We start from the raw sequence: 24,905 nt of genomic DNA, 5'->3' as shown, positions 1-24,905 counted from the left end.
TTTTCTTCTGTGATTTTTATCTTCTCCCTTATTCCCACAGCCAGTCAGTCCTGGAGAGTCCACCAGTTCTAGAATTCATCTCTCATTCCTGGGTTAACTTTGCATCTCTCCTTTCCCAGCCATAACCGTCTCTCCCTCACTTCATCCCACCCCCATGCTGGCCCAGAACTCTCTCTCTGAAATACAGATATCACTGCATGACAGTCCTGCTAAAAATCCTCAGTGGTTATCCAAAGCCTCCAAAATCAAATACTGCAACTCATTAAAGAGAAATACCGCCTCATCACCATATTCCATTTGCTTTTATTTATTCCCAGTCTCCTCTTTGTCAGAGTTCTGGAAGGACTGAAAAGTGAATGCGACACATCCACCTGGATGAGTGACAACTTTTATGAACCCTCACTTACGTATTCCTGGATCTCTAAAGCCCATTCTGTTCAACAGTAGACAAACTGAATTAGCAAAATATGCATGTCACAAAGTATGCATGTTACACCTCAATATAAAAAAGTATAAACACATACTTTTCAATAGCTCCCCAACAAAACTGCAAAACAAGACGCTGGAGCCAAGCTAATGTCAAACCAGCAGAGGACGAGAAACCCTGAGCTTAATTCCCCTCAGCATCTGGTGTGGTGATGTTCCTCTGCAAAGACCCACCCCACGGTCTGAGAGATAGCATTTCCCCAACGTTCCACCTGCAGCTCTGGGGGTTACCACCAGGACACATGTGGTATTTGTCAATGGCCTTCTAATACCTGGAACCTTCTGGGCCCTGGACCCTTAAACACCCAGCTGGGCTCGTTCAGCCTCCACGGTAGACCTGGAGCTTCAGCCCGTACCTCATGGAAACAGCTTTAAATGGAGCTCCTCTTAGAGCTTGAGACCAGCAAATTCCATCTATACTTCATATCCCTGGTGCTCTAAGATTCCCCTTAAAAAAGCAAGCCTCTCCACGGCTACCACAGCCTTCAATCTCATTTTCTCAACCCAGTTTACTCGGGACTTCCTTCTCCCCGCTCCCTGTGTAAGTTGAATCGATGACACTCCCACCAGCATGCACGAGAGTTTCCACCCCTCCCATCTTTGCCAACAATTTTACCAGATTTTATAAAATTATGTGCCAATCTCATTCTGGTTTTTCTGTCTGGATTCCTGTACCTCTGCATGGGCTGCTTCCTTGGCTCACAGAAATCTCCACCACCTTTTCGACCTCAGCCACTCTTGTTATCTTTTCAGAGGGTCTTAGAAACATCTCAGGGAAGTGTTCCTCTCATGTGCCCCTCAGAGCTGGTCATCTTCTTGCCTCCAGACTTGAGCAGTTCGAGGAGGGGGCTCCATCTTATTTATTTATCTCTGAATTGCCAGTTCCTAACAGAGGGTCCATTTGCTGAGCGAATGTGGAATCACTCTGCCTTTCTACAAGCTGGTGGTAACTAAGATGGGACCAACACTAACTCCATGTCCCCTTAGAAAGGGGCTTTCACACTCAGAGAGGAGCAAACAACAGATATCATCAAAGCGGCGATTCCGTACAGTAGGTACAGCTGGCACAGGGACAATCTCTGGGCTGCAGAATGTAAACATATTTATGACCTGGAATAATTCCGTTATCCGATGAGCTCACAAGAAAGAACTTGTGAAACTTGGAGAACTCTGCTTGTGCGCTTTGCCAAGCAGCAGAACGTACTTGGGCTGGGGTTGGTTTGTTGTACTTACATCCAGTAAGAGCTAATTGCTAATGTTTCCTTCCCCACCGACATAGTTTACAGCCTAATGTACAAGAACCACATCTCTGAACTGGCTTTTAGAAATATCAGAACTAGTAGCAGCCAAGAGTCCTACCACCCAGAGTGCAAGATGTTCTCAATGTCTGGAGAGAAAGGCGTAGAGGGGAGAAGCAGGACCTCAGTGCAGGGTCAGTTCACGAATGTGTGCAGTCACTCTGCATGTAATCAGGGCTGACGGGGGCCAAGAACTATCTAGAGGTCAGGATAAAAAGACGATAGACAGTGGAGTAAAGACATAGAATAACAAAAAATAAAACAAGGGATGCAAACTCCAGCATTCCTGGGTTTCCATCCTCACTTACCAGGGATTTGACCTTGGGTAAAATTCTTAGCCCCTCACCATCTCAGTTTTTAAACAACAAAGTAAGTTGTTTTCAGGAGGAAGGACAAAATGTTTATGTCTGATGCACAGAAAGAGCCCAGTACACAGAAGGCAATAGACACATAGGAGCTTTTATTAAGACATAGTTCACTCCTTCGACAGCCTGCCTCCTGTCACTGTAATAAGAGTTTCATCCATACATTTGTTCATTCATTCATTCATTCATTCATTCAGGAAATATTTATTGAACACTCATAATGACTTGGGCTCTGTGCTAAGCATTGGGGCTGGAGCAGAGACCAAATCAGACAAGTGCCTGCTCTTATGGGGCTTATTCTAGTAGGAGGGGGCACACAATAAGAAATAGAAACATATATTCATAATAACATGTTAGGTGATTATAAGCATTCTGCAGTAAACTAAAGTTAAGGGAGCTCAAGAGCGATGAGGGTGTGACTTTGGGTAAGGTGACAGGGAAGGTCTCTCTGATAAGGTGACAACAAGCAAAGGCCTCCAAGAACTGAGGGAACAAGCTGGGCAACATATGAGTATCCACCCAAGGAGGGATGTGACTGGTGTGAGGCAGGGATGGACTCACCGGGAACTCCACTCAGCCCACAGGAAGTTGGGAGCTGAGGCGCCATGTGCTCTGAGGGGCAGCCTCCTTCCCTGGCCCTCGGGCTCTCACTCTCCTTTCCATGGATCCACAGACAGGGCTCCATCGGGGACGCTGAGGGTCCTCTCCCGTCAGGCAGCCAGCACACAGGGGCTACTCAGAGCATCAAGAGTATGTGGGAGATGAGGAGTAGCCACAAAGAACAGCCAACAGTCTTATCCAAGGGAGACAGATTTATGTCAGGAAAGATGCAGAATGTTCTCCAGGCATGATTATTTCAGGGTGCAAGAGATGACAAGAGAACCCTTGAGTGCGAGTGCTGAGGGGATGTTGAAGAAGGAAAGATACAAAGAGAGGTAAGAGCTCCATCGGGCTTCTCCTGGAATGGAGGGAGGGAGGCCGCGTGCCAGAGACAGGCTGGTTGTCCCAGGCACCCCTGGAAAGGAGAGGAAAGGATGTGCACACCCACACACACAAAATTGTGTTACGCGTAATTTGAGGAGTTTGAGGTTCCCCTAGAGCCCACACCTACAGACCCCAAGGGCCAAGGTTATGAATGCTTGTTTTAGCAAAAGGGGCCTCATCTCAGTCTCTGACATGAGCTTCAAGTTCACTGCCTGCAGGGCTCAGTAGAACTTGCTGACCACAGTGGCTGGTGAAGGCGTGGGAACTGCAACTTTGGAGCCCTGACGTTAACCTCCAGTTCATGGAGGTTAAGAAAGATAACACAGGGCTTCCCTGGTGGCACAGTGGTTGAGAGTCCGCCTGCCGATGCAGGGGACACGGGTTCGTGCCCCGGTCCGGGAGGATCCCACATGCTGCGGAGCGGCTGGGCCCGTGAGCCATGGCCGCTGAGCCTGCGCATCCGGAGCGTGTGCTCCGCCACAGGAGAGGCCACAACAGTGAGAGGCCCACATACCGCAAAAAAAAAAAAAAAAAAAAAAAAGAAAGATAACACATTACATAATTTTGGATTCTTCCTTTTCTTTTGCAGGCTTCTAGAAGGTTCTCAACCCAAAATGACAACAGTATAGCATACACACTCTTGGGCCTCCCTACCCCCTCAGCAGTCAAGGTGCAGCCACACGAACATTCTCTACACTACCCTGCATAGTTACTACTGGTGACAGCACACTACACACACAACATATGTGCTGTGGCAGCATCAGCTCCCCCGTTCTATTGGAAATGGGGTTAACCACCCACTGGTAGAGGAACAAAGGGCTTGATTTTTTTTAAATCTAGTACAAGAATGAATTAGGTGAGATGTTTTGCGTATTTCCTAATTCTGTCAGGTTGAGATTAGGGGTAGAGACTGTGGTCTGAAAATTGATTTTCCATTTGAAGCTAAGGGGCTGATTCAGTGTCTTGATCTCAGATTCAGAGCAAGTAGCCCAAGTAGCCGTGAAGCTATTTAGTAAGAGTCACAAATCTCAATGATGAATCGTGTATGTACATGTGCACACACACGCATGTGTAAAGGGTTACATGAGGGAGAAAAGGCAGGCAAGAGGTGATAAAGAAAAGAGGTAAGATCTGAAATCGTATGAGACCTGAGAGATCATTCTGGTCTAAGAAAAGTAAACCTTGTAACGACATCAAATTTAAACCAACAGGTATGCCAGTAAAATGCTTTTATCATTTGCCGTATTTGGACCTAGTCCATATTTCTAGTTAACTGCTCCTCTCATTTTCTTGGGCAATAATTATAAGGCTAAACTTTTCAAATAAAATAAAATTGTTCCTCTGCTCTGTGCAGATTGGCTGCAAAGCAGGTTACGGCAAGTATCCCCAAATCCTTCGTCCTAGCCAGTCAGTTTTGGGGGTTCAGGGTATGACCTGGGGGAGGAAGATTGTTTCTATCCCAGCTCTTGCACTAATTCCTGCCCTAATTATCTGAGGACAAGTCACTTGGAAAGGTGGGTCAGTGAGCCTCTCTAGACCTTGGCTTCCTAGTTTATTAGATAAATAAGTTTGACGAGTTTACAGATGTGTATGTGTGGCAGGGGGGAGAGGGAGGAGTGGTGTAGCCATTTTGCAAGAAAAACCAGCGAGTTAGTTTCACTATGTTCTACAGTGAGTCTCTAACCCTAACCTAGTTACTAACTTCTCTGCCATTGGTCAAGGGGCCCTAGCAAGTGTGAGATGGAAGGTCTGAACAATCCTTCATTACAATGCGAAAGAAATCAAAGTAAACATCCTTTTAATGGCTCACTAACACCTCTGGTATCCAACACAGTGGAAACTTTCGTTTGGCCTATCCTCACTGGGGCTGTATGCTCTTGGTCCACAAAACGTGAAAATAAAGCCTATAAATGAGAAATGATTTATTTCCTATGGAAGCAGCATGTAGATAAAGTGTTAAAATTACTTAGAAACACATATACATTAAGTCCCCTGCCTTCAAGTTGTGAACTTTCAAAGATTCGAACCTGTGTTCACGTGTCCAATCACGTAAGTTAGCTCACGTGTCTGGTGTACATTGTCACCTGTGTGTGTCCTCTACAAGTGGTGGTGCTTTTGTGTACTTTACTGTACAGTACTGTACAGAGTACAGCATCACTGGATCATTTTTTCAAGAAGGTAGATAGAATTGAATCCAGCAAGGAAGCAGAACCTGTTCCATCAACATCAGGCGTGAGTGAAATTGCAGCCTGCCCTCCGTCTCCCATTGCTGAGGATCCTTCAGCTCTACCATCTCCCACCTCCTCTCCCTCCTCCAGTCAGTAACTCTTCTTGCCTGGTCACTCGATGCCAGCCCCTGTAGGCCAGCTGTTGTACTGTACTACTGTACTTTTCAAGGTGCCGTACTGTAAGATTAAAAATGTTTTCTTCATTTTTTTGTGTTTGTTTTTATGTATTATTTGTGTGAAAAGTATTATAAACCTATTACAGTACTGTACTATATAGCCAATTGTGCTAGTTGGGTACCTAGGCTAACTTTGGTGGACTTACGAACAAATTGGACTTGCAAACGCGCTCTTGGAAGGGACCTCGTTCGTTGGTAGGGGACTTACTGTATTACTGCATTTTGTTTGTTTGTTTGTTTTTGCAGTATGCGGGCCTCTCACTGTTGTGGCCTCTCATGTTGCGGAGCACAGGCTCCGGACACACAGGCTCAGTGGCCATGGCTCATGGGCCCAGCCGCTCCGCGGCATGTGGGATCTTCCCAGACCGGGGCACGAACCCGTGTCCCCTGCATCGGCAGGCAGACTCTCAACCACTGCGCCACCAGGGAAGCCCTATTACTGCATTTTAAAGTAATTTCTAGGTACTTTGAGATCCAATTGCTGACTTCCCCTGCTTTGCTCTGTGTCTCAGAGGTTGATTCCTTCAAAGTGCATGTGCCAGGGTCACGTGCCCTCTGCTTCAGGGTAATGTGGCCACCGGGAAGCACTGGGGGAGACTGGGAGGCAGAGTGAAGCCAAGGCAGCCCCTCTCCCCTGCCCTCTTGGCACTGAGGGGCGTCTCCGGCAGCAAATCCTCTGAGGTTCTGCCTACTCTTGGAAAGCTGCTCCCTCTGTGGTCCCAGCTCCAGCTGGTGCCTGTTCCTGCTGGGCAGCTCTCACAACACCCAGCACCTCTCCCTCTGATCCTCTGGCCCTCCAGCTAAGAGCAGCAGACTCCTGCTGTTGCTCCTCTCTGCATTGTCTCACGGTGCCTTCAGCCCTCCCCACTTTGGCAATGAATTCTCTCCATGGAACCACCTGGTGTGGGCTCTGCTTTCCTGACGGGACTCTGAGACTTGTCCAGAGGGCTCGAGGTCTCTGAAGAACAGACATCACGTGTGGGAATGTACAGATTCCAGAAAATGCACTGGGCAGGTCCATTCCTTCTCTGCTGCCGGGAAAGCTCTCTCAAACATTGCCTTTGTCTGATCACCTAGGACTATTTGCACTAGACACGTGTTTGGATGGAAGGAACATGGGATGGAGAACGAGAGAATGAGAATGCTGTATCTAGTCACGTGACCTTCGCAAGTACCTTAGAACCAAATGAGCTGAGGTTATTCGCGTCACAAGGGGATATCAGTTCCTCTGGCCTGCCTGCCAATTATTAGGCTCAAACACAAGAGGGCATGGAAATATGTTTTAGAAACTGGCACAGCCGTTGCAAATCTAAATCTCTTATTATAGGAGACACAGTTGACTTTTATGGAACGAAAAGTGTTTTGCTCTCAGCTTAGCCTGATTTTGACTTCTCAGCCTGATTTGTACTAAATGTACTAAAACATAGGAAAAGTGCACAGACTAGTGCCTGGCACATCATGAGAGTAATGTGGGTCCCAGCTGTGATTTCTGGGCTGGGCTCTCCTTTGTATCATGACAACATGGCAGTTTACCGAAGACTATGCAGGGAGGTCAAGGTCAACTTACCGATGTCGAGGACCCTCTGCTTGGCCGTGTGCTGTCGAGAGTGCCAGTACTTCCAGTATTTCAGCTGCTCGTCGCGGTTTTTGTCTTCACTGAAGACCACCATTACCACGCTCTGCAGAGGGGGAGAACCACGGAACTTACTTTCTGTTCAGCATCTCCTGCTTCACACAGTCTCCAGTTCTAGAAGTTCTATCAGAGGTGGGTTGCTATAATTTCTATAAATTTGTTTTTCTTGCTTTAGGAAAGCCCAATAAGCTCAGGTGTGTGGTTTGTCTTGTTTTAAAATGGGCCTACTTTAGGGCTTCCCTGGTGGCGCAGTGGTTGAGAGTCCGCCTGCCAATGCAGGGGACGCGGGTTCGTGCCCCGGTCTGGGAGGATCCCACGTGCCGCGGAGCGGCTGGGCCCGTGAGCCGTGGCCGCTGGGCCTGCGCGTCCGGAGCCTGTGCTCCGCAGTGGGAGAGGCCGCAGCGGTGAGAGGCCCGCGTACCGCAAAAAAAAAAAAAAAAAAAAAAAAAAAAAAAAAAAAAAAAAAAAATGGGCCTACTTTAAAAAAATGAATGGGAAATGAGGACAGCACATAGTGAAAAAGAACGTTACATCATTTTTACCATGAATCGTAAACAAACAGATTATCCAATTTACCAGCAAATTGATTATTGTGTGAGCTGAGCGGGCATACCAAAAAAGATTTTTTTTCTTGTATTGGAAACAAGAACATTTTTGAAATTTCATATCCTTAAACATAGAATTTGGTGCTTTTGTAAAGGAGCAAACATCTGTTTCTGGCCTAATTAAGTGTCTCTGGCTGGATTAGTGGGAATAATGAGAGAAATACTAAAAGATGAGCTCATATTGATGAACGAAGACCTAAGCTACAGATATCTCATAGACCAAAAGCTACAAGGTCAACTATGTTATTTATAAAAATATGTGGATGTACTTTTAAAATGAGCATGAGAAACTAATAATATCTTATAGAAATAAGAACCCCAAACTGCGTTCACTTCTAAGTTACAGCCTTGTTCAACTAAATATATGTTAATTCATTGTCATTTATGAGATGGAGGAGGTACTAAAAACAAACAAATAAACAAACCGCAAAAACCCTTTAATTACAGCATGAGGAATACCATATCCAGGAATATACTCCCCCCCTCATTCCATATGCAAAATACTTCTTAGACATTTTCCCACTATTCCAGAAGAATGTTTCAATGATGTCTGTTTCAAGATGTTTCAAGAATGTCTCATTCTTTAATAACTTCTCCTTTGTAGCATTTCACATACTTGTAGTCATCTACCTAATTATTTACAATTATTCAGTCCATGGCAATGTCTTCCCACTGATGCCTATCTCAGTGAGGGCTGGGACAGTGTCACTCACCACGGGAGCCCTGGTGTCCGACAAATAAGAGATACCAAATACATGTTTGTGACTGTACTGTCAAGTCAAAACCTGGCTTATTCCCAGTGGTATGTAAACGTTTGTTACACAGGAAAGCAGACGTTTGTTAGAAAAGATGGTTTAGAAATATGCATCCATACTATTTGCATTCACAAGCGGCATGACCCTCCAAGGCACGGAGGAGAGCTGACAAGAGAGGGATCCACTGGCTGGGCTGGTGGAACTCGGGGCTCAGCCTCTCTCCATCCTCCCGCCCCCTTCCACAGGCTTTTCCATTTATATGTAAGAGTTTACTGCCCAGCCTCCTGGTGTTTTTCTCTGTCTGTTCCAAAATAAAAATAACATTTCAGGTAATTTTTTCTAGCACATGACTAAAATGGCATATTCTTGGGATGGAAATGTATTTTTCCAGTGGTAAGGAAAAAGGCCATTTGAAACTGCTATTACCACAGCTAAGCTTCGACTCGGGATGCAACACGGTTCTCAGAAATCAGTGCTAGGAGGTTCCAAGTGCATCCCTCATTTCGCCACACTGCTGGCTCTACCAGAGCCTAGGAGTAAGAAAGATTCATTCTGAGAAGGGCCATCCTACTTTCCAAGGCTGTTAGACTGAAGTCCTTAAGAGAAGGAAGCCTCTTGGTTTTAGGCAAAATGCAACAGAAGGAAATAAAATTTCTATATTAAATCATTTCCATGATTTCAATGAAAGAAAATTCTTGGAAAAGTCCCTGCACTACAAACTGTTGTCATGGCCTCAGATTACTAACCATGCGTCATCTTTTCAGGGTGATGATAAAAGTGTTGTTACCAAGGTGTATACATGAGTTATACACTTGTAATTTACAAGATTTTTTTTTTAAAGAATATGTATCCAGGGGCTTCCCTGGTGGCGCAGTGGTTGGGAGTCCACCTGCCGATGCAAGGGACACGGGTTCGTGCCCCAGTTCGGGAAGATCCCACATGCCGCGGAGCGGCTGGGCCCGTGAGCCACGGCTGCTGAGCCTGCGCGTCCGGAGCCTGTGCTCCGCAATGGGAGAGGCCACAACAGTGAGAGGCCCACGTACCGCAAAAAAAAAAAAAAAAAAAAAAAAAAAAGAATATGTATCCAGTGTCTTCTTACCAGGCATCCACATGTGAGGGTTTAGGATACAAATTCTAGGATATATTTCCAGAGGTGGATCCCATGCTAAAATCCGTCTGCCTTTCAGGCCTCCATGCTACTCAACACAGTACACTTAGTGGTTAAGAGAGTAGGTTCAGGGGTCTGACTGCTTGGGATATAACCCAGTTCCCTCACATTTGAGCTATGTAACCTTGGTCAGTTGCTAGCTTCTAAAAGGCCAAGTTTCCTCATCTGTAACATTATAAAAGGAATGCCTATTTCATAGGGCTATTGTTAGTTTCAACGAGTTACTAGATGTACATTGCTTAACACAGTACCCAGCACATAGAAGATACACTCAATAAAACTTAGCTGTTATATTGTGGCTCTGGTTGTTGTGATGACGGGGATGATGATGATTGATGATGACGATGATGCTGCTGCGGCTGACAGCATACCTCCACCGTAGCCTTGACCTCAGGGTTGGAACATACCAACTCCTCTGGAGGGCACACTAAGCACTTTTCCACCTGCCACGGGTTCAGCCTCCGGTGGGTCGTTAGCCCCACATCCTCCCTGTCTTCCCCCTCACTCTCAACTGCCCTGCCTCCTGCATCCTGCTGCTCCGATCTGGAACTGGGATGGCCTTGGAGGGAGAAAGCCCTGCTGGACAAATGAGCAGCAATTCTTCCTTGTCTTTCTCATGGAAACAAAGCCGTAAAACCGGGTTGATTCAAGAGAGCAGCACTGCAATGATTTTACCTAAAAGCTAGTAACGGGCAAACCGGCCAGCAGGTGCCTGGACACTCTTCTCTTCTACCTCAGGTGTTACCTTTGCCTGGGAATCTGGGTTGGGGTAAACTCACTGGGCTCGGCACAGCACGGTGTTCCTTTCTCAGTATGCAGAAGAAAGAGCTTAGGAGGAGGCAGCTATGGATAAAATAAGGTGGGGTGCACACCACGCACACAGCAGCATAAATCATTTTACAACAGGGCAGGAAACTCCTTCAACCTCTTTTGAGAGCTCTGCTATAATTTTCCTTTTCGGTCGACAGGGATTACCAGTTCCATCCCTTCTTAGCAGTAGCGAGAATGCCAGAAGCTGGCAGGCTTCCAAGGCAGTTTCATGTCCCACAAATAGAACTAATACTAGTGAATGTGAAAATTCCTCCAAGTCACTCCTGGTAAGGATCATATCATGCCCGCCTCTTGACTCCTGAGTAAGCGCCAGGCTGCAGAAGGCTTTTAAGCACAGCTGCCGAGGGCCCAGGGACGCAGAATGAATTGCACCCTCCTTTTCAGAAGAAAGCCCAGCTCTTTCCTGCCCACACATACGCTCTGACTTACAGCTGCTTACTTGAAAACTGCACATCATTTGATTGAAAACAACGACGGCAACAACTAGGTAGCACATAGGCAATGAATGAAGCTGGGGAAATTCCTTGGATACAGTCAGAAAGCATGTTCCAACCATGTCCCTTCCCTGGGGTTTATTAGTTACTGATTAAAATGATAAACTGCAAGCCAATAAGGTCTCTTGCCCCAACTCTCTGACATTTGTTCTAGAATTATTTATTTTGGAATTTTTTCCATGCCCTTCCACAAGGCTGGCAGGTAGTAACTGCTTTCACCTGATCCTTCTGTGCTTTATTGGAGAAATGAGGCCCTTACCCTGACTTTGCTGATGGGGTGTCGGAAGCACTTGTTGTCCCCCGTCTCACTGAGCGTGATGGCATAGAACTGTCCCTTGTTGAGGTAGGTCATGGGGCCCTCCCCCTGCTTCTGACGGAGAGATTTGGTGGCTTCCAGGGTGTACTGAAATGTGCCACTGTGAACAGAAAACAAACAGTGGTCAGATTCATTCACTTGGACATTTCTGCCTTCTGGATCAATTTCACATCAATAGCATTTTGTATGAATATTAACCAACGTTTACTCCATTTCAGAGACAAAACACAGAACATGGCAAAAGAGATGAGACCATACCAAAGATCACTGTTAGTACATTGCACACAACATTTCTAATAGTGGCCCATAAACCAGATGGTTTAGAAGGGGAGAAAGTCCACAATGTGCCCGTCCACTTGTGCCAGGCGGAGCCGGGGGAGCCTCTGTTAGGTTTTAGTTGGTCCTTGGTAATGCCTGAACTTCAGAATTGCTAAAATTTGCCACTTTCATCCTAGCAACAAGCCAAATATGTGAATGCTTTTGTTCAATTCATCCGTATACCAACCTTCTTTTGTCTAGCCAAGGTGTTGCAAATAGCTACATCCCACTTTAAAATATTTCAAAATGTAAAAATCGAGAACTCATTCATTATTGAAATCTATATGGAATCTAGTTCTATAACAGGGAGCATTTTTTGATTTGGGGGTTTTGCTTTTTAAGCCTGCAAAAGAACTCATGACAGGGTCACTGCTCTAAATCAGGAGCTTGCAAACAATGGTCTGTCGGCCAAAGCCAGCTAGCTGCCTGTTTTTTGTAAATAAAGTTTTACTGGAACACAGCTACACTTGTTTGTTTATGTCTTATCTATGGTTGCTTTCGTGCTGCCACAGCAGGGTTAAGTAGCTGTGACAGAGACTGTGTAGTATGCCAAACCTAAAATACTTAGTATCTAGCCCATTACAGAAAAAAAGTTTGCAGATCCCTGATTTTAATAATTTCCCTAATATTTTACAAATATAATTTAACTTATAAAATAAAAACACCGATGTTCCCAACTTTGAAGAATATACCCATTGTTTAAAATGAGCAACGGATATGAATCACAATCTTTTTATTTAAGATGCTCATTCAGAATATTTATTTCTGTCACACTGCAGGATGGCACACAGTGATGATCCAATTACAAGTGCTTTGTGTGTTTTCTGAGAATCATCAGAGGCTCTTCACTGGGTCTATCTATTTTTTTAGCTCTTTAATTTCAGTCTGTGAAAGGCTGTGTGCAAAAAATGACTCAAGTTTGACTCTTAAAATAATCTACTTACAAGATTATGGGGGACTCTTGCTTTCTATGCTGAATATTTCTGCAATGTTTGATTTTTTTTAACTTTTATAATGAGAAAGAAATTTGAAGGGCAAAATAATATTCCTCTTACATGATAAGAATCTTAGGCTTAAGCTGATAAACAAAGCAAATTCCAGAATATGTGTCTTAGAATAAGATGGGAAATAAATCACTCAAGACAGAACCAATTCCACTGTCATTTTGCCTAAAAAAAGCAATTTCAAGATAACCCACTGAATCATAAAGTTTGAGACCTGGACAGGATATTAGGAATCACGTAGACCAGGGGCTTGCAACTTGTCTAGGGCACAGACTGCTTGAAAAACATGAAGAAAGCGTGAACCCTCTTCCCAGATAAAAGCACATATGAACACTAATGAATTTTAATATAATTTCAAGGGATTCACGTCCCCCAAGCTCATCCACAACACAAGGTAAGAACCAGTTTCCTCATTTCACAGCTGAGGAGAGACTGAGAAACTTGCTCACTCCTGGAGACAATGACAGCAGCAGAAAGAGACACCAGGTCACGTGACTGGTAGGTCATTGCTCTTTTCACTGGCCCGAGAGCTGGCTGCATAGTTATCTGGATTGACAGCATGCAAAGTATACATGTATTTCCACGTTTTAGAAGGTGATTTGAAACTTTATCTTCTCTGCCTCTCCCCTACCCTTCACCACCAGTGCACACCCAAATTCTGCCTGGGAGAATCTAGAGAGGGTGACTGGGGAGTCTGAGGCTGGAGCAAGACCCTGAAGGGGCAGGAGGACTTCAAGCAGAAACAGAGAGAGGAGAAGAGGGCCATACAGGTAAAGGTAACGGGCCAAGAAATACAGCGGGGGGCTTCCCGGGTGGCGCAGTGGTTGAGAGTCCGCCTGCCAATGCAGAGGACACGGGTTCATGCCCTGGTCCAGGAAGATCCCACATGCCACGGAGCGGCTGGGCCCGTGAGCCATGGCCGCTGAGCCTGCGTGTCTGGAGCCTGTGCTCCGCAACGGGAGAGGCCACAACAGTGAGAGGCCCATATACCGCAAAAAAAAAAAAAAAAAAAAAAAGAAATACAGTGGGGGACAAGGTTTACAGTAAAAAGGGACCAGCACACAGCGAGCCCCAACTACCTTCATAAGGAATTTGTGTCTTATTCTGTCTGAAATGGTGAAATCACTGCTAAGTTTTGTAAATGGGATGGATTAATTCATCCTTGCCATTCTCTCCTGTCTACAGGCATGATCACGACCAAGGACTTTGAACATGTGGCCCCTCTACCTAGAATGTTTTTAATCCTCCTTCTTTCCCTGGGAAACTCCTGATAATCCATCGAGATCCAGCTCAAATGCTACTTCTTGTAAAGCTTTCCTCTGGTCCCATCCCACTCACACCCCACATACACCCAGGCCTGCAGGTCATCTCAGCTGTCTATTCATGTATCTCTGTAGTAAGACTCATCATTTTGCAAATGTATTGCAAATTTGTATGACATCACACAGGTCTCCTGCAAAAGTCTATGGGCCTCTTTTAAGGACAGGTTATAACTTATCCTCAATCCCTATCTCATTGCTGGAAGATGGAAGGCACCAAAGTCTGTGAGAGCTAGTAGGTAGAAATGTCCAAAGTGGAACGGAAGGGAAAAGAAAGTGCTGGCAGGGCAACCTGTTATGTTGCAACAGCTCAGGAGCAGACGCACAAGAGTAAATTGGAAGAGACAGGGCAGGTAGAATAGGACATTCAGCACTTGGCAAATGCCATGAACGTGTAGCAGGAAGGCAAGCACCTTGCACCTCTGGAGTGTGTGGCTGGGAGGATGGCACCATTAGACACAACAAGAAATAAAAGTGGAAGAACAGATGTGAAAGAAGTGCAGAAGGAAGGAAAGAAGAGGAAAAGACATGTACATGCTGTGCTGGAGGCCCAAGTGTCTGAGGTTTAGAGGAACACCTAAGAAGGGATGTCTAGCAGCAAAAGGACAAAGGAAGGGTACAGGTAGGTCTTAGAAAATTGATCAAGACTGGAAATAGTAATTTAGAACTCATGGTGTAGAGAAAAGAATTTTCTTTTAAAGGTGTAAAAGTATAACTTGACGATACATTTAAACAGTTATCAGTTCATTAGTTTCTAGGCACATCTCCTGTAACCTACCTTGATGTCTGGTCATACATGTACTCCTCAGCCCCAACTGAAGCACTCCGAAATTTCTGCAAAATTTAAAAGTCATCAAAATTAAAACAAATAGGTGAGTCATTATGCAGAAAAAAAAGTGACAAATGTATCCAAACTGTTTTATCCTCATTTTAGAAAGGAAAATTATACATTTTTTTGGTATTATGTTTTCAACTACAGTGAAAATAGTTACCATTTGTGTATAGAACTTGCATACCACCTGCACACTGAGAATTACATTCAACAGAAAATGCATTTGTGCTTTTATTCACATGTCCACATTGACATGTCCACAGGTGTTCCTAAATTGTCTCCAGGTACTAGAAACTGTTTCCTCAAACATGTAATCATCTCTTCCATTTTCTTATCTCCAACACTTATTCCAAAAGCCACACATTCTGAATTAATGGAATACTCATTACAGAGAAGGCACACAGCATATCATAAAGCAGTATTTAGAGTTTTGGGGCATAGTTTTTGGAGCAAGACTGTCTAGAGTCAAGTTCTAGGGTCAAGTTTTAGCTCTTTTACCTGCTGCCTATGTAGACTGAGGCAAGTGCCATATTTTCTTCAGCTGTAAAATGCCTACTTATAGTGATGAGAAGAATTAAATGCATTAGCAGAGATAAAGTACTACAAACAGTTCCTGGAACGTGGTGAGCTCTATCTGTGTGTATTAAATTCTGTTCCATACTCAGGCAAAATTATGAAACTGAAGTTCACACGGACATTTTTTTCTTCCAACAACAACAACAACAACAAAAATTCTGTTCTATAGTAATCACTTGATCGTATTCAATGCCCTTCTCTAAGATCTTCATTATCACAACAGTGTTAAAAGTAATTCTGCGAAGGAAATTCTGTCTTAGTATTACATGTGAAAAGGCTTGGGTCCACAGACATTCAGTTGTATATTTAGTGCAAGTAGGATGCACTTTGCTACATTTTAGAACCTTCTCAAAAGTAGATGCACCAAAAGCCCTAACTCTTGATCCTAAAGTGAATATAATAGAATATTGATGAAAAAGCACTTGGTGGACCACACAGATCTGGACCTTCCACTGTGGCCTTTTTTCTAGTGTCTCTTTCTAAGAAACAACCGCCTTGCCTTTCATTTCTCTGCCATAAACTTCCATTCTTTGACAAGTAATTCAAAGATTTCCTTCTCAGGAAAGGTTTACTCACAGCTATTTTCCAAATTTCCTTCACAATCTCTAACCACCATCACTTGAACGCAGTGTGCCCTCACATCACACTTTATATGTACATACATAGGATCTTTCTTTATATCCAGTCTTATAAATTCCGTGGATCCGAGAAGACAGTTTGCCTTTCAAAGTTTACCCAAATGCAGCCCAGGAGCATTTGACAAATGTTTGTTAACTAGTTTATTAATCATGACAGAGACTCAAAGATACAGATTTGTGTTTCTTTTGCAATCAGTCAACCAATCAACAAGACATTAAATGGAAATATTCTGGGGCTTCAGCATCTGACTGGTGCCAAGAGACACAGAGAAAATACATAAGGCATTTTCTTTGCCTCAAATATATAAAAGTTGGTTGAGGAGGTGAGTAAATTCATACGAAAAATGACAAGAACAAAAGAAACTGAAATACAGCAAATGACTAGATATGAAGGTCTATGTTAAAGCATTCATCCATTCATTTATTCAGGTGTCCTGACTGGAAAAGTACAGAATGAACATTACCAGGAAAGGAAGATCAGCAAAATTCTGGAAGGATTTTATGGCTGTTGTGAACTTTGCTTTGACCCTTAATATATTTAAGAATTAGGAAATTTCGGAGTAGGAGGGTAGCATGATGAAAAGAGCATTTAAGGAAGTGACTCCAAGACAGAGAAGATGCATTTCCAAGGTCTTCTTTGAAGGAATATGTGGTAACCCGTAACAAGACATGGTGAACCAGTATTCATAAGCATGGCCCTGAATGAGTTCATTGTCTATGCCATAGCACTCTGCAGCCTGAGGATAGGCTTGCTTACTAAAACATACTGGACTCATAAATTCTAGGGTTCTAATTTCCCAGGGGATGTAAGAAGATGTGATATACTACAACTATTCAGACTCAAAGGGACTGTCAACTATGGGCTAACAAATAAAAACTCTTAATCCAATAATATGAGCATGTAAACAAGAACTATGAAAAAATTTAAATAGTTGACATATTACTGACATGGATATTACTTTTTCCGAGTTTAAACATTTATCCTTAATTCAGTTACATTATCTTTATAATTAAAAAAAATTAAATGTATAGTCTACCTGGAAAACATCACAATCCTTTATGATGGCCCTAAATGATTGTTGATATGGCCAAAGGGAGAGAGGCCTTTTAAAAATATATATATATATTTATCCTACAGTAAAACTGTAGGCTACCCTCACCCTTGGCATTTTCACTGTTTCTGTACAAGGCTGCTTGGTTTTTTTTGTTGTTGCCGAAGTCTAATAAACAGGAGAGACTGTCATGCTTATGCATGAAATAGAATTTAGTCAAATAAAAAATTTTGGTCAAAAAAAAAAAAGAATTAGAACCAAAACACTCAGGCCATTCTGACTACAATTACCAAGTTTCCACAACTGTTTGGAAACATTTTAATATAATTTGTAGGATACCAAAAGGCAGGCAGACAGCCAACATCACCATACCTTGCTGTGATTTGATGCAGTGCATCTATACATTTCTTAATCATTTGGCCTGAGAAAAATGGTAGTAAAGGAAGTATGGTAACATATATCTTCTAGATTATCCTTAAAGGACTTTAGACATCAAGGAATATTAGAACGTTATATTTAAATTTTGAATATTAGAATTCTAGTTTTTTTCTTGGGTGGGAGGAAAGAGCCATCTACTAAAAATCTACTACTGGGCTTCCCTGGTGGCGCAGTGGTTGAGAGCCTGCCTGCCGATACAGGGGACACGGGTTCATGCTCCGGTCCGGGAAGATACCACATGCCATGGAGCAGCTGGGCCCGTGAGCCATGGCTGCTGAGCCTGCGCATCCAGAGCCTGTGCTCCGCAACGGGAGAGGCCACAACAGTGAGAGGCCCGCGTACCGCAAAAAAAAAAAAGAAAAAAAGAATCTACTACGAAAAGACAATGATTCCTTAACAGTGGTAAAATCAGATATAGCGAAATAATTCCATGTGTTTAATCAGCCACTAATTTTTTAGGTCTTATGATTCATTTATTCATTCATCCACTCTTTCAATAAATATTTGCTGAGCATCTACTTTGCATCAGACACCATGCTAGGTGCTACGGATACCACAGTGAACAAAAAGAGAAGTGGTCCCTGCTGTCATGAAGCTTCCGATCTAGTAGATGAAAAATATTGGTCAAATAATCATTAATTTAAAAATTTACAAACTGTGTGCAAGCACTCTGAGAAGAGCAACAGGTCCCTTGCAGAAGCAGGCTAAATCAATGTTACTTTGACTACAGATGTGTTCACGGTTGTCTATGGCTGGTGGACTTAGTTACAAAGAAAACTGACTTTACTAGGAACTGAAAGGGGAGGACAGGGAAGGCTTCCTTGAGGAAGTCACACAGGAGGAAGGGTGTGGAAGGTAGTAAAGAATATTCTAGAATAGCATTGTCCAATAGAACTTTATGCAAAGATGGAAGTGTTCTATATCTTCACTAACATGGTAGTCACTAGCCACATGTACCTTTGGAGCACTTAAAATGGAGATAGTGGGACTGAGGAATTGAATTTTTAATTTTATTCAATTTTAATAGCCACAGGTGGCTAGTGACTGCAGTATTGCACAGCACAGTCCTAAAACATGGAGTAGCAGGCACATGGGTCCTGAGGCAGGAGGGAGCATATCAGGTTCACAGAACTGAATGATGCTCAGAGCAGAGAGCACCAGGGGGAAGGATGTGCAAGATGAAGTGGGAAAGGCAGAGGAGAAACAGAATGTGCAAGGCCTTGTAAACCCCTTAAAGATTTAGATCTTAATCCTAAAAACAATGGGATTTCAGTGAGAGGGTGTCATGATCAGATTAGCATTCTGAAAAGACCATCCCAGGTACAGTGCACAAAAGTGAACAGTATTATAGGCCAGAGATAATGATAGCTTGGGTCAGTATGGTGGAAGTAGAATGGAGATAAATGATTTCAGAGAGATTTAAGAAAATGAAGTTGATAGAACTGATAATGACTTAGATGGGGATTATCAGAGAGCAAAGTTTCAAGAAAAAAATCCTCGTTGCCTGGGAAACCAGAAGGACGGTGGTGCCACTCCACTAGAGCAGAGAACATGAGGGAAGATTGTAAGTCAGATTTTGAGCTGGTGGAGAGTCAAACAGGCAGTTGAACATAAAGGGCTGGAGCTCAGAGAGGAGAACTGGGCTGGAGAAAAATAATGTGAAAAGTATTCAGGACATAGATGATAACTGAAGCTGCGGACATAAAGCTAAGAGCAATTTCAAGAGATAACAGTGATCAAAGCATCAAATGGTGCTGCAAAGTAACAGCTTTAACAGAACGGGGATTTCCAGAGCCGTTCTATTCAAGAGCTGGGTAGATGGCCCCTAGGAACCTAATAATAGGCTATCCAATCTCGTAAAATTCGACTATGTATACAGAAACCTAAATCCTTCCCAAGTATAAAATGTGTATGCTAAGGATTTTCCATAATTTTGCTTGGTGCAAAAACAAACTAATAAAATAATAGAAGTTTTAGTGGTACCACATGCACTATATCATGTATTTAAAATAAAAATAACAAAATTGGTTGCACTAATCAAAAAGTGAAGCCATGTTCCATTTCAGTACTTGAATCAACATTTTTAAGATTTTACTCTTTAAGTTTGTGGTGGGAAATGAACTATCAGTTAAAAATTAGTCATGTTGGAGAGGGTTTAGATCCACGGTAACTTTCAGTATCAGTCTACAGATGAATATAACATCAATGGATATAACCATCATATGTCTGTTGGGTATAACAAATAATAATTCTTTGATTTTATTTCAGGATTCTCTGCAAACTACGTTAATTTGACAAATAAAATACCAGGTACTAAATAATGAAATACATGGTAGAGATACCTGGTGCTCACTCATAAATCATTCTCATTCCTGAGCACATGGGAGGACTAAATGGGAAAACTAGACTTCTCTTAACCTCTTGCAGTTAGTTAAGACCATGTGACTGGTTCTAGCCAATGAAATGTGAACAGGGGTAATAGCATTACTTCCAGGTCAAAGTATTTACAACTCAGTGTGCCATCTCCATGGTCTCTCTTCCCCAGCTGGGATGACCCTGAAGCCACATATAGAGATGGTAATGTCACAAGATGGAGGGAACCTGGATTCCTGATCAAAAGACAGGTCTGCAGACATCTATCAAGATTATTATTAGCAAGAAATAAACATTTAGTGTATCAAATCACTGAGGTCTGGTGTTCCTTTATTCATACAGTTAGACTTATGTTAACTGACATACAAAATTGTAGTTTAGAATAGCAAATTCTTTCTTCTACTTTGATTCTTATGATGACAATACATATGATTTTTCTATAACAACTCTTTCTTGCATCTCTCAAGGTTTACATGTTTCCTAAAAACATTCTAGGTGTTAATACTACCCTGTTTTATATTTATCAACTATACTCTTTGCTTATTAGCTTTGTGACCTTTGGCACGTTCATAACCTCTCTGAATCTCTGTTTTTTCATCTGTAAAGTGGGAAGAGTAATACCTTCCTTGCAGAATTGTGGCATAGTAAATATCAGAAATAAAGTGTGTAAGCCACAGTGCCTGGCACACAGTAGTACTCAGTAAATAGCAGCTATATAGATAGTAACCTTCTAGAGCGCAGAAACCAAGGCACACCTCCTGCCCTCTACTCCCACATCTAGCACAATGCCTAACACCCAGTATAAACAAATATTTACCAAATGTTACTACGAAGAGGATACAAAATAAAATATAAATCAAATTAGCTAAAATAAATTCATTAAAGAACTTTTTTTTTTTTTTTTTTTAGAGCGTTGTGTGGTTTTTTTTGTTTTTTTTTTTAATTAGTTTCTGCTTTATAACAAAGTGAATCAGTCATACATATACATCTGTTCCCCCATCCCCTCCCTCATGCATCTCCCTCCCTCCCACCCTCCCCATCCCACCCCTCCAGGCGGTCACAAAGCACCGAGCTGATCTCCCTGTGCTCTGCGGCTGCTTCCCACTATCTATCTACCTTACGTTTGGTAGTGTATATATGTCCATGCCTCTCTTTCCCTTTGTCACAGCTTACCCTTCCCCTTCCCCATATCCTCAAGTCCATTCTCAAGTAGGTCTGTGTCTTTATTCCCGTTTTACCCCTAGGTTCTTCATGACATTTTTTTTTTTTTAAATTCCATATATATGTGTTAGCATACGGTATTTGTCTTTCTCTTTCTGACTTACTTCACTCTGTATGACAGACTCTAGGTCTATCCACCTCATTACAAATAGCTCAGTTTCGTTTCTTTTTATGGCTGAGTAATATTCCATTGTATATATGTGCCACATCTTCTTTATCCATTCATCCGATGATGGACACTTAGGTTGTTTCCAGCTCTGGGCTATTGTGAATAGAGCTGCAATGAACATTTTGGTACATGTCTCTTTTTGAATTATGGTTTTCTCAGGGTATATGCCTAGTAGTGGGATTGCTGGGTCATATGGTAGTTCATTAAAGAACTTTTTAATGCTACTAGCCTCAGTTGAACCAAACTGCTCCCTTCCCTGCTATCACTATACACACACACACACACACACACACACACACACAGAGAGAGAGAAGAAGCCATCTCTAATAGCAAATGAAACTTGCTAATTCAACAAGTAGTAGACATTTTAGTAGTTTGCCTAAAGGAAGTGCTAGGTTTTAGACAAATTTTCCTTAGTGAAATCTACTTGGTGAAATCACTCTGAGCTCACCTGATCTTATAACCAGTTGACAGTGCTATGGCTAAAGACCATGATAGATCATTCCATTTAATTTACATCAGATTGAAACATAATATGCAATGTAAACACTGATTTCCAAGACTAGGAGAGCAGCTAAACCAAACTCGGTGGAAATAATTTTCACATTTAGTTTTTGGTAAGTTGCTTTCTCATCCACTTCAAAATAAAACCCCAAATACAATTGCATCCTTTCATAAGCCTCTTTACCTACAACACAAACACAACTCATAACACATCCTCCAAAGAGCGTGATGGTTCCGTTGACATTGGACCACATCCACGGACTCTTCTGTGGCTAATGGAATATTTCTGCACTGTGTGAGAAGAACATTAGTAGCAACCCTTTAGTGAAAAAGTATGCGCCTCACATTCCTATGTGGAATGATTTGCTTTTCTCTACAGAAGCGCCCCTGACTGCTTGAGGGCAAATCAAATATTCAACAATACCAAAAACCCTACGAGATCCCTTGCTCAGTTTGAAAAAAAAAAGGAGCAGCAGCAGCAGGTTGTTGACTCTTTTAAGCCACACCACACAGGAAGCTAAAGAAGCAAACTTTAAGATAATATTTATATTATATCAAATAGTATATTTGATATAATATAAATATAATATACAATATTATATCAAACACTGAAGGTTTGATATAAAGCTACCAGAACCCAAGAAATACGGAAGCCTGGTAAGGGCAGGGAATTTATTGTGTCTCACTCTGCTCATTCTCCAATTTCATAGAATACAGCAGGCACTCAGGAATGACAGGCCAGGAAAAGAAGGGCAGCTGGTGTGACTTGTCTACTGTGAGGCCCTCCCAACGCTGCAGAGAGCTGGTTCCTTCTGTTCCTCTTATTCTCATATGAAAGATGAGAAATAGCTAATGACGTAGACAAAGAATCCTCATTTACACACATTTAAGCAAGGCACTATGTTCAGTTATGGAGCTCCTAAGAACTGGAAGGTCCCACAGTGTCTCTGAGTGTAGAGGTAACGGCTAAGGACATTGGCCCTGGAGCCCGACAGTTTGTGGCAAGTCCCATCTCTGCCACTTACTACGGTGTGACCATGGGCGTTCTTATGCTTTCTGTGCCTTAGTATCCTCATTTGGAAAACACAGATGACAATAATAGTACCTCATAGGGTTTCTGTGAGGATTAAATGAGTATATATCACTTAGAAAGAGGCCCAGCACAAAGTAAGTGCTCATCAAATGCTTATTATTTTAAAATATGATTATTTAGGGTTACAATTTCAGCCTCAGGTGGCTGAATTTTGTCCCATTGGCAACTAAATGGGTATCGGGCTGCAAGTATTTGGTATACTGCCACCACAGTCACTCCTCTTTAAGAAATAAGAAACCACAAGTTTTCTCCTTCCGCCATTGTCTTTTATTGGCCCAGGTGGAGTGCAAAATGAGATGTCATTGACCATCAACTCAAATGTAAAGGCACTGCTCCTAAATGCTGAAGCAGCTGACCTGAACTAAAGACAAGAAAAAAAGCATTACATATTCTGGGTCAAAAATTGGAGCGGTGATCCACAATTATATCAGCAATTGTTGTTCTACAAAGATCCCAAGGCAATTAAATGGAAAGAATATTGTCTTTCCAACAAATGATGCTGGAACACTGGATAGCAATGTGGGGAAAAAATGGGACTCAACCCTTCTCTAACACCAGATATAAAAATTATCTCCAGGGCTTCCCTGGTGGTGCAGTGGTTGCGAGTCCGCCTGCTGATGCAGGGGACACGGGTTCGTGCCCCGGTCCGGGAAGATCCCACATGCCGCGGACGGCTGGGCCCGCAGCCTGTGTGTCCGCAGCGGGAGAGGCCACAACAGTGAGAGGCCAGCGTATCCCAAAAAAAAAAAAAAAAAAAATCTCCAAGTGGATCATAAACCTATACGTGAGATGTAAAACTATTAAATGTCTAGGAAAAAAACAAGAGAAATCTTTGTGACATTAGGTTAGGCCAAGACTTCTTAAACTGTACATCAAAAGCATAAACTCTAAGAGGAAAATATTGATTAACTGGACTTCATCAAGATTAAATATTGTTGCTGTTTGAAAAACATAGTTAAGAAAATAAAGCGGCTATCAAACTGCAAAACTGATAAAGGGCTACACTATTTAAGGATCTCTTACAACTTAATAAAAGGAAGACAAATAACCCAATTTAAAAACTGGGCAAATTATTTGAACAGACATTTCACAAAAGAAGTTATAGGAATGGTCAAATAAACACACGGAATAATATTCAACATCACTAGACACCAGAGAAATGCAATTTTAAACCACAATGAGACACAATCACATACGCACTAAGACGACTACAGTTAAAAAGACGGACAATATCAAGTTTGGGCAAGGATATGGAAAAGGGGAACCCTCATGTATTGCTGGTGAGAATGAAAATGTTCCAGCCACCTTGAAACACTGTCAGCAGTGTTTCACATACATTTACCACATGACCCAGCAAGTGTAGTTCTAGGTATTTACACAAGACAAATGAAAGCATATGTCCACAGCAGCGTTATTCATAATAGCCAAAACCTAGAAGCCAAAACCTAGAAGCAACCAAATGTCCACCAACTGCTGAATAAATTCTGATACATGCTTACCATGGAATACTACTCAGCAATTTTAGAAACAAATTATTAATACAAGCAATAACAGATGAATCTCAAAAAGATTCTGCTAACTGAAAGAAGACGACATACAAGACTCTATACTCTACCATTCCATTTATATGAAATTTTAGCAAAAGCAAAAGTATAGTGACAGAAGGCAGATTAGTGTCTGCCGTGAGCAAGAGGAGACGGGAGGGCTTCCAATTCAAACTTTTAGGATGAGGAGACTTTCCACTGATCCTGACGTTGGTTACACCATTGTAAACAATTACCAAAATTTTCAAACGTGTGAATTTAAAACAAACAAGCAAGCAAAGATCATTGCTTCTGTAAGTTCTTTGGGCACACGAGAAGAATACATAGAATCTATTTGTAAGGTACAAAGTACACATACATGTACACACTTGATTATTGATAATACCAATTCTTTCTTGAGTATTCAATCAGCCAAGGTCTTTAAAGAGTTATATTGTTTTAAAAAATGATGGACAGGCAACATCTCTGGCTACCATTTGGAAAGT

At 42.4% G+C, this 24,905-nt stretch overlaps 1 protein-coding gene across 1 annotated transcript in view; it reads right to left on the bottom strand.

Moving 5' to 3' along the window:
* Window positions 1-24,905, bottom strand: part of GRHL2 (grainyhead like transcription factor 2) — a gene marked incomplete at both ends in the record, with an annotated part of 116,207 nt that overhangs the window by 78,080 nt on the left and 13,222 nt on the right. Inside the window, 3 exons of the mRNA XM_079722760.1 lie at window positions 7,105-7,216; window positions 11,283-11,439; window positions 14,759-14,814. Coding sequence (XP_079578886.1) covers window positions 7,105-7,216; window positions 11,283-11,439; window positions 14,759-14,814 — 325 coding nt within the window. The remainder of the gene's footprint in view (window positions 1-7,104; window positions 7,217-11,282; window positions 11,440-14,758; window positions 14,815-24,905) is intronic.

The sequence above is a fragment of the Hyperoodon ampullatus genome (assembly GCF_949752795.1).
Source record: "Hyperoodon ampullatus genome assembly, chromosome: 17".
Lineage (NCBI taxonomy): Eukaryota > Metazoa > Chordata > Mammalia > Artiodactyla > Ziphiidae > Hyperoodon > Hyperoodon ampullatus.
This window is presented reverse-complemented; position numbering and strand designations above follow the sequence as displayed.